The sequence below is a fragment of the Urocitellus parryii genome, chromosome 6 (genome assembly GCF_045843805.1).
Source record: "Urocitellus parryii isolate mUroPar1 chromosome 6, mUroPar1.hap1, whole genome shotgun sequence".
NCBI lineage: Eukaryota > Metazoa > Chordata > Mammalia > Rodentia > Sciuridae > Urocitellus > Urocitellus parryii.
In genome coordinates, this window is record NC_135536.1 from 121,370,296 (window position 1) to 121,385,877 (window position 15,582).

At 48.1% G+C, this 15,582-nt stretch overlaps 1 protein-coding gene across 5 annotated transcripts in view; it reads right to left on the reverse strand.

Moving 5' to 3' along the window:
• The window catches only part of Rasgrf1 (Ras protein specific guanine nucleotide releasing factor 1), a 103,503-nt gene that overhangs the window by 58,219 nt on the left and 29,702 nt on the right, over nucleotides 1-15,582 (reverse strand). For all 5 annotated transcript variants that reach the window (XM_026400541.2, XM_026400540.2, XM_026400537.2 and 2 more), the window contains 2 exons: nucleotides 10,906-10,998; nucleotides 8,098-8,351 (listed from right to left, as the gene is read on the reverse strand). In XM_026400541.2, the coding sequence (XP_026256326.1) occupies nucleotides 8,098-8,351; nucleotides 10,906-10,998 (347 nt within the window). The remainder of the gene's footprint in view (nucleotides 1-8,097; nucleotides 8,352-10,905; nucleotides 10,999-15,582) is intronic.

Consider the following 15,582-nt stretch of genomic DNA (forward strand, 5'->3'; position numbering starts at 1 on the left):
TAAATTTTATTCGTAACTAGCCAACTAGCACTTTGGTGTGTGATGAGAATAAGAGATCTAAGTACAACCTTCTCCTTAGTTTGGTGAGCCAATGGCCCAATTTGAATACATCGCCTTTTTCCTAAATTCTAATCCATTCTGGAATCTGTTTGTACTTTTGTTTTATTTTAATGATCTACCGTCTACTCTGGTATTAGTCTCAGGCTGTTTCCATCACTTTATATTGTAAATCTTAATATCTTTTAATCACAGGTAGGAAACATTATTATTTTCTTGTGTGCATTATCCCTTCGAATTAACTCTGAAACCTGTTGCCAGCATGGGTTTTGATTGGAATATTAAATTTGCAAAAGATTTTGGGGGAAAATGGCATCTTTGGTCATGGACATACTAGGGTGCAGGTACATTTCTCTACTTTCTGATGTCCTGGTTTGTGCCCTCATTGCTCGGGTCCTGGGTTTATTCTTGGATAGTTTCTGTTCTTGTTTCTATTCTGAATGCAATCCTTTTCTCATATTATATTTTCTAAGTATCCCTTGTAGGTGAAGGGAAAATCTAAATCAATCACGTGGAGTGGCCTTTAGTTGGTCTTCAAAGCCCTGCAGGAACCGCCTCAGTCGGTCTATGGGCTGCTCTCTTCCCCCTCCCTCCTACCATTCTGACCTTATTTCTGGTCCTGGAATTTGTCAAGCAATTTTCTGCCTGAGGCTATTATTCCCTTCGCTGGTTTTCCCAGCTCTTTGTTGGCAAAGCTCCTTTATATGGGGCGGGGAGGGGCAGAGCAAAGAGGGTAAGGGGAGAGATTGTGCACATGCAAATACGCTTTTTTTAAAAAAATCAAATTTTGGTAAGAAGGTTTTTTTCATGTTCCATATCAGTTTAAGTAGAAATGATTGATTCTTTTGAAATGCTAAGCAAGTATATTGGGACCCTAAGGGGAACACAGCATGCAGTTTTCCACTTTCCCACATGTATGCAACCCTCCGAAGGTGGAACACCGCCTACATCTTGCAGAACCAGTGTTTCATTCATTCACTTAACACATACTTGTCAAGATCTCCTACTGGCAGACCTTTGGTGGGACACTGGTCTCCCTGCATTTGAACCCCAGTAACTGTCCCCACCAAGGCTGCTGGGTACACATTCTAGAGGCCCTTGTTTGTGTCATGTGGGCCAAATCTGGCACACACCTGTTTTTGTACAACCTGAGAACTTAGAATAATTTTTACATTTTAAATGGTTGAATAAAGTCAAAATAATATTTGGCAATATGTGAAAATGACATGAAATTCACATATTAGTGTGCATAATTTTTTTTGTTTATGCCAGAGCCATTTATTTATGGATTATCTATGACTTCTTAGTTACTCTAGGGGCCCCAGGGCCCCCAAAGTTTACAATGTTTGTCACCTGGCCCTTTGCTGACCCGTGGTATATGCGAATGATACCCCCTGAATTGTGCAGTGTGTAGTGGGTGCAGCTGTATTCTAGGACCCTGTCCCCACCCAGTGAGTTCATTGTCTAGTGGACAATCTAAACACACAAAAAAATCATTATTTAGGTGTGACACAGGCTACAAAAGGGACTGCAGGGGACTCTTGGAAATGTGCAATCAGGGGACCAGTTGATGGCAAGGGGTGTGAGGGGTGGTCAGGGACATGACATCCAAGGAAACAAAGAGATGAGGAGATTGCCCTGGGAAGGACGGTAGGGTGGAAAGAGTATCCTGGTGTGCAGGGGGGTGGTGGCCTGCCTAATGACACACTTGGGACCTTCTCACTTCATTCCTTCCCTGAGGGAATGGAAGGAATCCTGACTACTCAAGGCCAGTCCAAGGTGGGGCAGTGACTGAGCAGGACAGGAGCAGGTCTCTTACCCTGCCCCTCCTCTGCCTGTTGCATTCTTCCATTTACTCATGATGGCTTTAAGTGCCTTCCCCTCTCTACTCCCCAGTCCATGCAGACAGGAGGAATTGACTGGGGCATGGTCTTCCCCGGAGCCTCATCATCTTCCCAATCCAGGGCTCCAGGTAGCCCCTTTCAATCCATCACAGCGGCATCAAGACACAGACCCCATCCCCAGTAACTGGGTGGGTGTCTCTCATTCCAGGGCATCACCTGTGGTTCCCAGCACTGGATACCAGGCCTGGCTTCTATGACAGTGAAATAGCCCACGTCTATAAATAAACTCCTTGTCTTACTATACCAAGCCCACTGCAGGTGTGGCTTGCCAAGGTCTCTCCCTTTTATGAGAAGAACACAATTGACCCCTTCCCCTGTTCTGCCAATCTAGAGAGAGGCCTCTGTCTTCCTCAGGACCACTGTTAATGAGTTCCAATAAATTAAACCACCAAATTATCATCAGGTTTCTAATGTGGCTGTCCATTTCCACCTGGAAGCAAGCCTAGGGAAGAGGTATGTGCAGCAATACTTTCCATTAAGTGGGCTGGTGGCCTGTGCTCCTGGCATGGGGTACCCAGATGCCTGTGCTGTGGCCTGAGGCAGGGAGGCCAGGGTGGTTCCTGCCCTGGATCCTGCCCCCGCAGCATTTACAGTAGGAAGGAATGCTGGGCTCACAGACAGGGAAAGATCTAGAATAGAGAGAATATGCAGAGTCCTGCCCCATGATGATCACACTCCTTAGAAGAATGGAGATCATGGAGAGGATTCTGGCCCATGATTTAACAAGGCATGGGGGGCGGGTTACGGTACTTTATATAAAACAACTCAAGCTTAAAATCTCAGCTTCCCCGTTCCCTGCCTACTGCACTGTGTGCCCTTGAGCACTTCCCTTTACCTCTCTGAGCCCTGGTTCCAGCCTTCTGTGGAGTCTCTGAGGATTGAAGACACACAGGCAGGGTGAATGTGGACAAGGAGCATGGCACAAAGCGGGTCTCACAGAGCACCACTCTAGGGTGGAAAGTACCCCCCCACAACACTCAGGCCTGCACCATGCTGGTGGGGCTGTGCTAAGGGAACGAAGAAAATTCCAGTTGTTCTTTATGCTCATGAGATGCATGGAGGTTAAGACAGGGAGGACTGTGCTGTCCCTGACTGGCCATATACTGAGGGGATCATGTGGCAAGCACCTTCTAGTTCTTTCACCCCATCCCTGGTCCCTAGGGAAGCTAAGTTCTCTGGCTCATTCCTGTTTGAGAATGAGGTGGGGGGCATTTGGAGGGAAGAAGCCACTTGTATCAGACTTGCATGCATTGAGAGGACCATTGACTCTTCCTGCCTAACACATAGTAACCTTCATGTCCCGGAGTTCCACATCTGTAGATTCAACCACATGTGGATTGAAAATACTGGAAAAAAAAAAAAACTGCAGCTATACTGAACCTATAGAGATGTTTTTCTTATCACTATTCCCTAAACAATACAGTATAACAATTATTTATACAGAATTTATGGATATTGGGTATTAGGTATCATGCCATCCGGAGATGCTTTAAAGTATACAGTGGGATGGATGTGTATAGTATTCAAATACTGCGCCTCTTTCTGTAAAGGGATTGAGAATCTTCAGGTTTTCATCTGTGGGGATCCTGGAGCTGTGGTAGATAGAATGGGAACTTTAACAGGTTTAAGAGCTGACAAGCTGTGGTTTTGCACACTAACACACACAGCAGCTCTGCTTACTGACATTTAACCATAGAGACTTGCAGTGGCTAACAGGTACCTCTAACAGATAACCACAGTAGCAGGAGGAGGAAACAAAGCAACAGAGACAGAACAATCCCCCTTTAGGCTTGGTGTGTGAGCTGAGTCCCTAGGTCATTGACAAGCTTGGGCCCATATAAAGAATGTAGAATGCACCCTCCAATAGAATTGTACCAATTCCCATACCTTGATAGATCCCAAACTTGCTTATGTATAAAAGTAAAAGCCCAGCTGAGCTTGGGACTCAGATTTTGGGAATTATCCCTCTGGGTTGTGGCACCATTAATAAAGTGTTGCTTCTAGAACTCAGTGTCCTGACCCTCATTTCCCACTACAGAACCAAGGCCCTGAAAATGGTGAGAGAGGACTATAGAAAGACAATAAATAAATGACCTTGGCTAATTTTCAGTGTTGAACCAGGTTTGCATTCCTGAGATGAATCCACTTGGTCAGGCTTTTATTTCCCTTTTTATACACTGCTGGATTCACGTTGATAAGATTTTGCTTCTACACTCATGAGAGAGATTGGGCTGCAGTTTTCTTTTCTCATCATGCCTTTGTCTGGTTTTCATGTGAGGGTAATGCCGGCTTTATAAAATGAACTGGGAATGCTCTTTCCACATTAGCTTTGAATTTGATTTATTGTAGGTGTGTTATTATGAGCACTTGGGATATGCTGAACTTGATGCTAAATGTTTTACACCAACTTTCTCATTCGTCTTTCTGATACCTGTAAGAGGCAGATAGGGTTCCTGGCCCAGCCATTTCTGATGACCTCTGGGGTCCATATTTTGGAGGTTGTGAGAACTGATCTGACTGCTGCTACTGTGACTGGAGTCAATGAGATGACAAGGTGGACAACAGCAGACCAAGGATGCCTCTCAGAAAAGATTAAAACAGACCTGGCAGAATATCAGCAGAGGAGGGGGTGTTGCCTCTCTGTGCAGAGATTCTCCTCAGAAAAGAACCCTGTTCTTTTTGCCCCTAAAATCCAAGCCAGGCCTGGGGGTGTTGCTGTTAGAGAAGAGCTCAGAATGCTGAGCAGGAGAACAGCACCCCGGGCTAAACAGAGGGGCTCTCTGGGAGATGGAGTTTTGTAAGGAGCTTCTCAGTTGTGGAAGACAAAACTGATCCCTGTTCTAGGTGGCATGGGCACTGCCCCAGAGGCCTTGAGGAGAGTCACATCCATAGTGTCACTGTTTCAGAGCTGGAGATCTTAGAGGGCATAGCATCAAATAACCTCTTTATTGCTTCTGGAGAAGGGCTGCCTTTCTAGATTCTGCCTGTGATGGAGCTCGCCTCTGTCTGGTACTTCTTCCTGTGGTGTTCTGAGCCTTCAGCTACCCAGCACCCCACAAGGCACCAGGGCAGTGCACTCAGTGCCTTTGGCTAGCAGGGCAGGAGGGGGCCTGGGACTCCCTCCATGGCCACTAACCTCCTCATCAGCCTCTCAGCCTCCACTCTTCCCCTATAATTGCCTTCCACAAGGCGGAGAGGCTGAACACCCTGCCACAGACACAGCCATGACATTCTCTGTCTGAAACATCTGATGGCTCCTTCCTGCCTCTGGTCCTTTGAATGTGCTGTTTCTCTCCACTTGTGAAGTTCTTCCCTCTTCCATGTCCTTCACGATCAAGCTCAGACACCATTTTCCTTAGGGAGCCTCCTTTGGGGTTCTTATTCCATTTCATAAAAAAACATCTGCTCAGCTGTCCGTCCCTAATGGTAGGGTCCGTGGGGATCATCTCATCTCCACATCTATGGGCCAGCACACAGCCAGGTGCTGTGGGTCACTTGCCTTGTTTGCTGAAAGGATTGAGTGTCCCCGCCCTTGGTGGGACCACTGGTCATCAGCCCTTTCCTTCCATCCTGAATCACTGTTGGACCTCTATCCTGTGGACCAGTTTATAATGACCACAGGAGAGGGGACAACAGGCCCTGGTAAATCCCACTGCTCTGCTAAAGGATTAGTGAGTTCTATCTAGTTTTGTTTCTTTTTGAGGTCACTGTTGAAAATACCAGCTTCTTAAGAAAGCAAACACCCCCTTTCTCCTCGCATTCATTCTCAAAGGCATCCAAGCAGATCCTTTCAGTTCTTCATGATAAAGATGCAAAATCCTGTTGTGATTTTTTTCAATCAAACAATTTTTGAACAAGTTCTTTGAACTGGCATGAACACTCTTAACCCAAAATTTCAGGTGAAAAGGATTCTATTAAAGATCAAGGTAATGTGATAAAACAATTGTGGAAAGATAAAGAGAAGTAAAAGGATACCCTGAGCTCTTAGTGATGATGATGGTCGACAGTTGTCAAGTTTGCAGACATGGCACAATGTGCCAGAGACGTACAGACTATGTGGAGCTCCACCAGTGCTTCCTGAGGTGTTCTCCACCGCAGGTCCTGGCTGGCCCTTGGACACCTTGTACTTACCTCAAGCCTGGGTTTCAGTGTGGTCTGGGCCCAGCAGCATCAGCTGTACCTGCAGACTTGTTGGTAATGTACTCTCCTGGGCTCCACCCAGATCTAGAGAAGGGCTCACATTTGAGAACCTGGGAACCCAGCGGAGCTGTCCAGGATTTATCAGGAGGGAACACATTCAGCCAAATTCCAGGTCAGAGACTCAATGTCTGGGCACGGTGGCACACACCTATAATCTGGTGGCTCTGAGGCAGGAGGATCATAAGTTTGAGGTCAGCTTTAGCCACATTGTGAGATTCTGTCTCAAGTAAAAAATAAAATAAGGACTGGGGATATAGCTCAGAGATAAAGCACCCCCAGGTCCCATCCCCAGTACCAAAATCAAAACAAAACAAAATAAACAGAAAAAAAAGAGAGAAAAACAAAAACAAAAACACAATGGGATTTTCTTGAGGTAGTATGTTACCTGATTTCAGTACAATATAATATTCATTCTCTTTAGTAAATGCACAAAAGCATTTATTTCATGTTTAAAAACTGTCAACATGTACATTAAAAAGCAACCTCTTGAGGCCCCTCATGACTCAGTTTCTAGAAGGTTTCATGAGGCCAAAAGCTGTTCCCCCTCCTGCCTGTTTCTCTCTCTCTCTTTCTGTACCCTATTCTGATACTACGGCAGTCTGGCTGGGCACGAATAACCGAGCCGCCACAGAGCCTTGTAGGTTCAAACAGCAACTACTTTATTTCAACTCTCACCGGCACTGCACTCCCGCTTTTTTCCGCCAACGCCACCCACGCGACCCTTCCAGAAACTCCCCACACCGGAAATCCCTCCTCCGGCACTTCCCCAACCAATGGGAACTCTCCAGGAATCCCCAGGAGAACTCCAAAGTAGCGGGCGCCGAGGCAGCAAGAACCGTCCCACTGCCCGACAGTAAAGGTCAAATATACAATACAATCAATCCAGTATCACAGCAATTATATATAGCTTAACTCAAATCATCATCTCAATGGTTCGCTGGCACCACCTTTCAAACATTCCCCAGTGGCTCTCAACATGATACCTCATTCATGTCCCTGCTCCACCCCAATGACTGGGTGGTGAAGGGATTAATGCCGGTTTCTTAGAGTGAGGTGGTCTCCCAAAAGTTGATTAGCTACCACCAGAGTGGGTTGTCATAAGAGAGTGAGCCTGGCCTCTCCCTGTCTCTTGCTTCCTGTCACCATGTGACACCACTCTTTTACACATGCACTTTCTAGGTGGGATCATCACCATGAAGTCCTCACCAGAAACCAGTGTTGTTACTGAGCTGTTAGTCTTCCAAAACCATGAGTGAAACCAAACTACTTTTTTTAAAAAAATAAGTATTCTGCCTCAGGTATTTTTTATAGCAACACAAACTGGAGTAAGCCAATAGTTCTTGAACATTGAATCCAAGGCTTCTTAACTATGGCACAATTTTGGGTGGAGTGATTCTTAGCTGTGGGGTCCCATCTTGTGCATTAATAGGATGTTTAGGAGCACTCTTTGGCCATTACTCATTAGATGCCAGTAGAAAACTTCCCCAATTTGTGACAATTAAAAATACTTCTCCTGGGCTGGGGTTGTAGCTTATCGGTAGAGCACTTGCCAAGCACGTGCAAGATGCTGGGTTTGATCCTCAGCACCACATAAAAATAAATAAATAAAATAAAGATATATTTTTAAAACAACTCTTCTGAGTGTCTCCTGGGGAGCAAACTGCCCCAGTTGATAGCCACTAGTTTAGACATATACTATACAAGGCCCTTCTCCATTTGAACTCCTGTCCCAGGCCCCCAAATTCTTGGGGCTATTGTCTTCCAGCCACAAGACTTTGGGCCACTTCCTTCCTCTCTGGGCCTCAGTTTCCTCATCTGCCTTTGGTGGGAACTGGAGGGCTTTTGGTGAGGGCTTGTGTCAAGTTTGGCTTAGCATCTGGGACCAATGCTTGTTAGTCTCCTTTTTCTCTTTTTGGCCCATTGTGGGGGTGCTCACCTGTTCAGGAAGATGCTGCTCACGTCGTCATGGGTGATGGGGGGCTTCTTGGAACTCGCGGCCATGCGCAGAGGACGCAGGAAGTTGTTCACGAGGATGTGCAGCTGCTGCACGTATTCAGCCTCGGCCTCCAGCATGCTGAACACCACCTGGTTCCTCTTGCGCATGCTGTCGGCATGGGGCGACCGGATGTAGTCCTGGATGATCGTCTTCCACTTCCGCCGGCACAGCCAGCCCCGCAGGAAGCTCTGTACCTGGGTGTGGAGACCAGTGGGGAGGGGCTCCTGTTAGACAATCTTGATCATTCTTGTCCTTCCAGGTCCTGAGCACTTCAAGGGCAATGACCAAGGTCATTGTCATCCCCTTTGCTGGAGGTATGGGGACAAGAGCTCAGACATGGGCCAGGCCTGCCTTTGCTTCCTGCATGACGCTGAGCATGGTGAACAGTCCCCAGGAGCCAATTTTCCTATCTGTAAAGTGGAGCTGAAGAGATGATGGCTGGACTAATGTGGACCATAGACTGGGCCAGCATCTCTGGAGATTTGCTCACAAATGCAGATTCTTGGGTCCTGCCTCAGACCTTTGCATTTTAACAAGATTCTTGGGTTGCTTTAGAGAAACCTGATGAAGGAGGAAAAATGTGGCCCGGAGTCTCCATATGGGAGGTGGCTTGAGGACAGAAGGTTGCCAGGCTGTGCCTGGACCTTATCTTGCATAATGACTCACCTGAAAGCCCGGAGGTTTCAATTGGAGCATGTCTGGAGACAAGGTGATTATCAATGGAACACAACATGGCAAATTAGTTACTCTGGTGCTTGGGCCTCAGCAGTGGCTTTTAAGCCCTGGTGCCTGCCTGGAGGTTCTTCTAACTCAGGAGGGAGATGAGCACAGACACTGGACTCAGTGGCTTTGAAGTCAAGCTGTGTGGAGTGGCCTCCTGTTGGCAGGAGCTTAAAAAACTTGACTCATTTACACACACCCACACCCATGAGAACAGTTGTTTAAGGTATACAGGCTTCCAATCCAGGGGGCACCTAGCTCCCTGCCATTTCCGTGGAAATTCATGGGAAGTTCATGATCCACAGAGGGAGGGACACAGGGTAGCTAGAGCAAGGGCACTAGGCATTCTCTTCTGAAAGGACACTGGCCATGAATTACAGGCCAGGTTGTACGGGTGCAGAACTGCCAACTAGGTGGGCTGTGTGCTCTTGAGACCAGCCTGACTCAGCCCAGCAGCTACCTCTGAAGACTGGAAGGACTGAGGGGCAGAGGGAGGGGCTGGTGGCTGGAGGCTCGCAGAGGGTGAACACAGCATGGGGAGGTGGGTCTCAGCTGGTGCCCGATAAGAAAGGCTGCTCAAAGGGAAAGGGTGAGCTGAGACATTCCAGGGGCCACAGCAGAGAAGGCCAGCCAGCTGTCCCTGCCTGGGGTGGGGGGATGTTCCCAGACGTGGACAGCAAGTCCCAGTGCCTTCGTGTCTGGCAGGTCTTGCAGATAGATACATGTGCCAGCTGGGCAGGGATGTGTTGGGGCAGCTCTTCCTGCCTGTCCCCATGTATGAGAGGCAGTCTGGGACTGCTAGACCTCCTGTATTTTCAGGAGGCAGTATATCCTAGTCATGGTGACTGGGGGTGTGGGCTCTGGGGCTGGTGGCCAGGGTTTGAACGTTGTTCTGGAAAGACTTTGCTGTGTCAAGTTGAGCAAGTTACTTTGCTCTCTGTGTCTCAGATGTTCCAAGAATGAAATGGAGATAATAATAAAATCTAGGAGGCTTTTAATGAAGGTCCACTTAATCTGCACCAAGCTCCTAAAATAGTATGTAGCACATAGAAAGTGGCTAATGAACATCGGCTATTTTTCTTTCTTTCTTTTTTTTTTTTGGTACCGGGGATTGAACTTAGAGGCACTCGACCACTGAGCCACATCCCAGTGTATTTTCTTTAGAGACAGGGTCTCACTGAGTTGCTTAGAGCCTTGCTATTGCTGAGGATGGCTTTGAACTCGTGATCCTTCTGCCTCAGCCTCCCAAGCTGCTGGGATTACAGGGGTGTGCCATTGCACCTGGACCGCTATTTTTGAGAAAACAGAAATTCAGATTTTTGTGTGAGGTATTTAGCTTTTAAAGCACTAGCTGAACTTGGCTTGTGGGACGTCTATTGCAATTTCTGGTCTAGGTGGCATTGGGTCCTTTTGCACTCTCAAAAACAGACGTCTCTGGTTTCATTTGTTCTCCTAAGGTGAGTCAGGCTCCCCTATCCTGAGTCTGTAGAGCTCAAACACAAGCCGTGCTCCTTTCCTGTGCCAGTCTGTCACCTCCCTGGCCACTGGTTGATCCTTGGTATCTCCCAATTTGTCTAACCCTGTGAGCACTAATAGGGTCAAAGCAGTGGGGCCCACTGTGGGTCCTATAAAAGTCAGGCTTCCTGTTGAGTCTGTAGAGCAGTTGAGAGAGGTGGTGTGTGGGTGATAGTAGGGAGCATGCAAGAGAATGACTATGGAGAGGTGGCCTGGGGGAATCAGCAAGGCTGCCTTGCAGTTGGAGGAAAGCTCTTAGTTGGGACTCTCAAGGCCTTGGTTCTGGTCCTGGCTCCACCTACTCCTTCCTCTAGTGGAATCTCAGTTTTCTTATCTCTAAAATGGAGCTGAACTACCCTACCTCCCAGGAATAACTGGAGGAAATGGCTTGACAAGCTGTCATTTGTGGGTCAGGAGCTGTTGGTTCTGTCTTTGGAGCTGAGGTGAGAAGGTGTGTGGTGTGCCCTGGGGACATGTAGGACATGGCCAACTCCAGGCTGGCTCTCTACAGACCTTCTTGATTTTCTTGATGTCGCTGTCTTCATCGTTGGGGGTGACAGTCTGGGTGGACTGGATGCGCTCATTGTCCTTGAGCAGGGATGCGATCTGCAACAGAAACACAGGTCAGCTCGTAGCAGAGAGGGGCACTGACAGGTGGGCAGTGGGCACATGGTGGCAATTGAGCACCTGCCTCTTCTTTTCCAAGAGCCAGTGATACAGTGGCTTGGGTCCTCTGCCCTGTGCATCTGGGTCATGGAACCTGACATGTCCTAAGCATCTGGAAGACAGTGAGTGCTGTCCACCATGGTTTGGGGTCATCCGAGTGACCTTGGGCAAGGCCCTTCTGCTCCCAGGGCTGCAGACTTTGGCCTAAATCCGCTGATTCTCCTCCCGACTTCCCAAACCATCAGTTCATTTATTGCTAAATTTTTTATTGTGGCAAAGAACGTGCAACACAAAATTGATCATTTTAATGAAGTGTACAGTTTAGTGGCATTCAGTACGTTCGTGATGTGTGACCATCGCCACCACCCATCTCCACAACTCTTTTGTCTTTCCAGACAGAAATTCTGTACCATTTACAAAGCAGCTCCTTATTCTCCTCTCACCTAGACCCTGGCAACCACCGTCCTCCTTTCTCTGTGTGGATCCTAGCAGGGACCTCATATATCTGGAATCATGTATTATTTGTCATTTTTGTGTGGCATATTTCACTTAGGTTAATGACCTCAAGCTTCATCGGCCTGTAGCCTGTGTGAGAATTTCTTCTTTTTTGAGGTTGAATAATAAATGAATACAGTACAGATGGTACTCGTCTGTCCATGGACATTTGAACAGTCCCTTTATTTTTCCAAGCAAAAACCACACCTGGGTATAAATCAGATCATAGCAGGTGGCTTTGGGGATGGCCTGGCTGGCTCAGCTTTCCCCTCCCTGGGCAGCCCTGAAGCACTTCTCAGAACTAAAGTTCTCTTTGGTGCACAGTCTGTGCTCAGCTGGGCACCATGAGCTGCACTGTGACCAGGGGCTGCTGGGACTACCCCTTAAGATAGCTGTCTGGGTGGGGCTCATTCCAGCCACCTCAGTTCTGCAGGTCCTGTGTCAGGTGCTCCCACAGCACATTGGCCCTTCCTATCAGGATGCTGAAATTGCCTAGGTCCTCTTCCACCTCAGCTGTGAGCTCTGTGGGGAGGGGGCTGGATCTGCTTCATTCATTAATGCACTCTGGGTGCCTAGCATGGGGCCAGGCACTCATCATGTAGTCACCAGCTACATAACAACACGAATTTAGAAAAAAATCTGAGCAACAGCAGCCACCAAACCCCAAACCAAGGGAAAACCCGGCAGGAACTGAGCCCCACGTGTCTAAAGATAGCAGCTGGGGGATTCTACAAACAACCGTCGCCAAGCCGGCAGCGCTGCTCCCTCTTCAGAACACGTGGCTGTGTCCCCTCAAGGCCACTCGCTGAACCACAGAATGAATGGGCTCTCACAATCCAGTGAATGCCACACTTTGAAAGCAAAATGGAACAGTTGCCCGCTCTCCACTCCCTGGTTGCTAAAATTACCCCAGCCCAGGCTTGGAGAGTGGCTGAAAATATCTGACTGAGAAATGTGGAGCGTGGAGGTGGGCTTTCTGTTCTTTCTCTCCTCGCCTGCTCTCCCCCACCTCGCCCTTTTTCTGATCCTTTGAGAACATTTGTACGTTGAAATAAAAACTGATTCTTGAATCTGTCTTCTAAAGGGCTGAGGAACACACACACACACACACACACACACACACGCTCTGGGAGAGCTCAGAGAGGCGGCACACCTGGTCAACACCTTCACCTGGGCCCGAGGTTCTCACCCCCAGGCTGGTCTGCTTTCTTTGCCAGTTTTGGGATTTGCACATAGCACCTGTTTTCTCTTTAGGGCGCCACACACTCTTTAGGTGTGTGTGTGTGTGCGCGCGCGCGCGCGCGCGCGCGCGCGGTGGGGGATGGGCGGGTAGTCTGTATTTAAAACGGATGCTGCTTTTCTTGCAGAGAGACAATTCCTGGGATCTACTCAGTGGGGACCAGGGCAAAAAAATAGATGCAATAAGGTCGAACACTATGTTACCTGCTCCAGTGACACTGGCAGCTTTCGGGTCTTTATTTAAGGATCCGGCTGGAAGGGTGAAGCTCCAGAAGGTGAGAAGCTGGGGGAGCCTGCAAAAGTCTTGGGCTATAACCCACCCCTGCCAGGAGCCGGTATGGGGATGCAGTGGCAGCCGCAGGCCACTCCAGGAGGCAGCCTTTCTCTAACCCTGGGAGGCCCTTCTGGAAATAGATTTGCTCTGGACCCTCCCATGGTTTGTTGGGTTGACCTCCAAGCCCTCGATGATGCTTGTCAGTGATGGTCATGGGGGACTGGACCTTTGGCTCTCTGCCGGTCTCTGGCTGCCTGGCTTCTCACTTAGCTCAGTGCCTGGTGTCTCCACCAGCCCCTTCCCACCCACCAACCGGCCCCTGCAGACTGTCTTTCTTTGCCCATCAGGCAAACCCTGGCTTGTCACCCACCATTAGGCACTGTGCATTGGCCCGTGCCCCACCCTGTCCCCCTCCCTGGAGGTGCATTCTTTAAACCACAATGAGTTCAGTCAGCGTGTACTTGATGGTGGAATGACCAGATTTGTTTCTTTTTGTTAGTGACCCAGGTTTTACTAAAGACTGATGCATTTCCTGCTTTTCAAACAGCTGCCACACAACTCAGCTCTCCCTCCTTCCTTCTTGCTGGTCCCTGGTCCCTTCCAAGCCCAAGAGGATCCCATCTCTACTCTGTGCCAACCTCATCAGCACACCTGATGCTCTCTGTGTTGGGTGCTGTTGCTGCGCCCTGGGGTGACAAGGAGCTGGATGTGGATAAGTCAGATCCCTTCCCTGGAAGTGTTCCCAGCTCTAAGAAGAGGGTCAGACATCCACAGAGGTAAACTTCTTCTCTGTTTCTGGGGAGAACAGGGGATTTAACCCAGTGGTGCTTTGCCATTAAGCTATATCCCCAGTCCTTTTATTTATTTATTTTGAGATAGGGTCTCTCTAAGTTGCTCAGAGCCTTGCTAAGTTGCTCTCTTTGAACCTGAGATCCTCCTGCCTCAGCCTCCTGAGTCACTGGTATTACAGGTGTACAGCACTACACCCAGCCACAGGGGTAATTTATAATCCAACAAGGTAGGGCCAGAACTGCTGTGAGAGGGCCTCACCCTGGAAGTGGCCAGGGCTTTCCAGTGACTTTCCAGAGGAGCTTTTGAAGTACAGTTAATTCCAAAAGGTAGTCTATGGGAGGGAGGGAATTTGGAGAGAGGAAATGCTGTATCCAGGGGCACAGGGTGTGATAGGGGGTCATGTGCCAGGATAGGAGATGTGAATGCAGGGTGGGCTGGACAGGAGATGAGAAGCAGGACCCAAACTCTGGAGGGTTGGCATTGCTGAGGAAGGTGCTGGCTGGGGAGGGGTCATGGCCCCTCTCCCCTATTTCCCCAGAGTGGTTTTCTCCTTCACCTATTATACATATTGATGTTCCATGTTAAATTTTGTTTGATTCCGAGGTTGTTTTTATTTCCAACCTTAAAGATAAGATCTCTGCAGTTCCTTCCAGAATCGACCTTCTAGGAGTCTGAGTACTTATATGACTATAAAATATTATGACTATCTGTAAACTTCTATCCTGTCTTTAGGGCCTGTCTTAGCGCTCCAAATTTACTTCAATCATAAATAGGAGAAAACAGCTATTCAAAACGAAACAGTGCCAAACTGGGCATTCCAGGGGAGGAGGGATTCTCAGAGGTACCTGTCTCCTTTGTTTTAGATGATTTCTTTCTGAGCTTGGTGGAAAAAGTGAAGGTCTACAAGGATTGTTCACATGGAAGAGAAGAGTCTGAGACAAAGCTGGATTATTTTACTTGATCAAGTGACAGGTGTGTGGGCACCATCTCCTGTTACCTACAGAGGGAGTGGCTGGGGAAGGCACCACAGATTGGAGTGGGCATAGACAGGCTGGCTTCATGAATGAGTGACCTGTGCATTTGCCCCATGTCTAGTTTATACTTTTGCTATTATTGTCTTGAGATTCACCAGCGCCTCACATTTTCATTTTGTTCTGGGTCCTGCATTTGTATATCTGATCATGAAAAAAGAGGCAGACAAATGTTTGTCCTTGGATGAAAAACTCTGATGGGCAGCATTTGCCAATTCCCATGGTGAAAACGCTCTTACCTTGCCCACTGCAAGCTATCAAAGCTCAGATAACCAGCTAGCAAAATTCTTGAAGATTTACCAATTGACTCTTGCAAGCTGGTCTGAGCTGGCTGCAGTACATCTCTGGATATAGATGAAGGTCTCAGTAGAGAAAGAGAATATGAACAATGTTGACTAAATGGCATGTTGAATATGGAGACCAAGGTCAGTGGGAAATTGCCTTAGCAGAAAAGACTGGGTGGCATGAGGGCAGGGATGTCTTCCACTCATTCTAAAGTTGCTTTCTGTTTTAGCAGAGGAATGCCATTGTATCTAAAGATTTCACAGTCTGTGCCATACAGCAGCCTGTGTCACAGGGCTGGGGACTGAAGGAGGAGCCACCATTGAGTAGCCACTAGGTCTTTGGTGGATCCTCTAGTTTGCTTCATGCACATGGCAGGATTGTTTCTCTGAGATCTCTTGAAATTGAGTC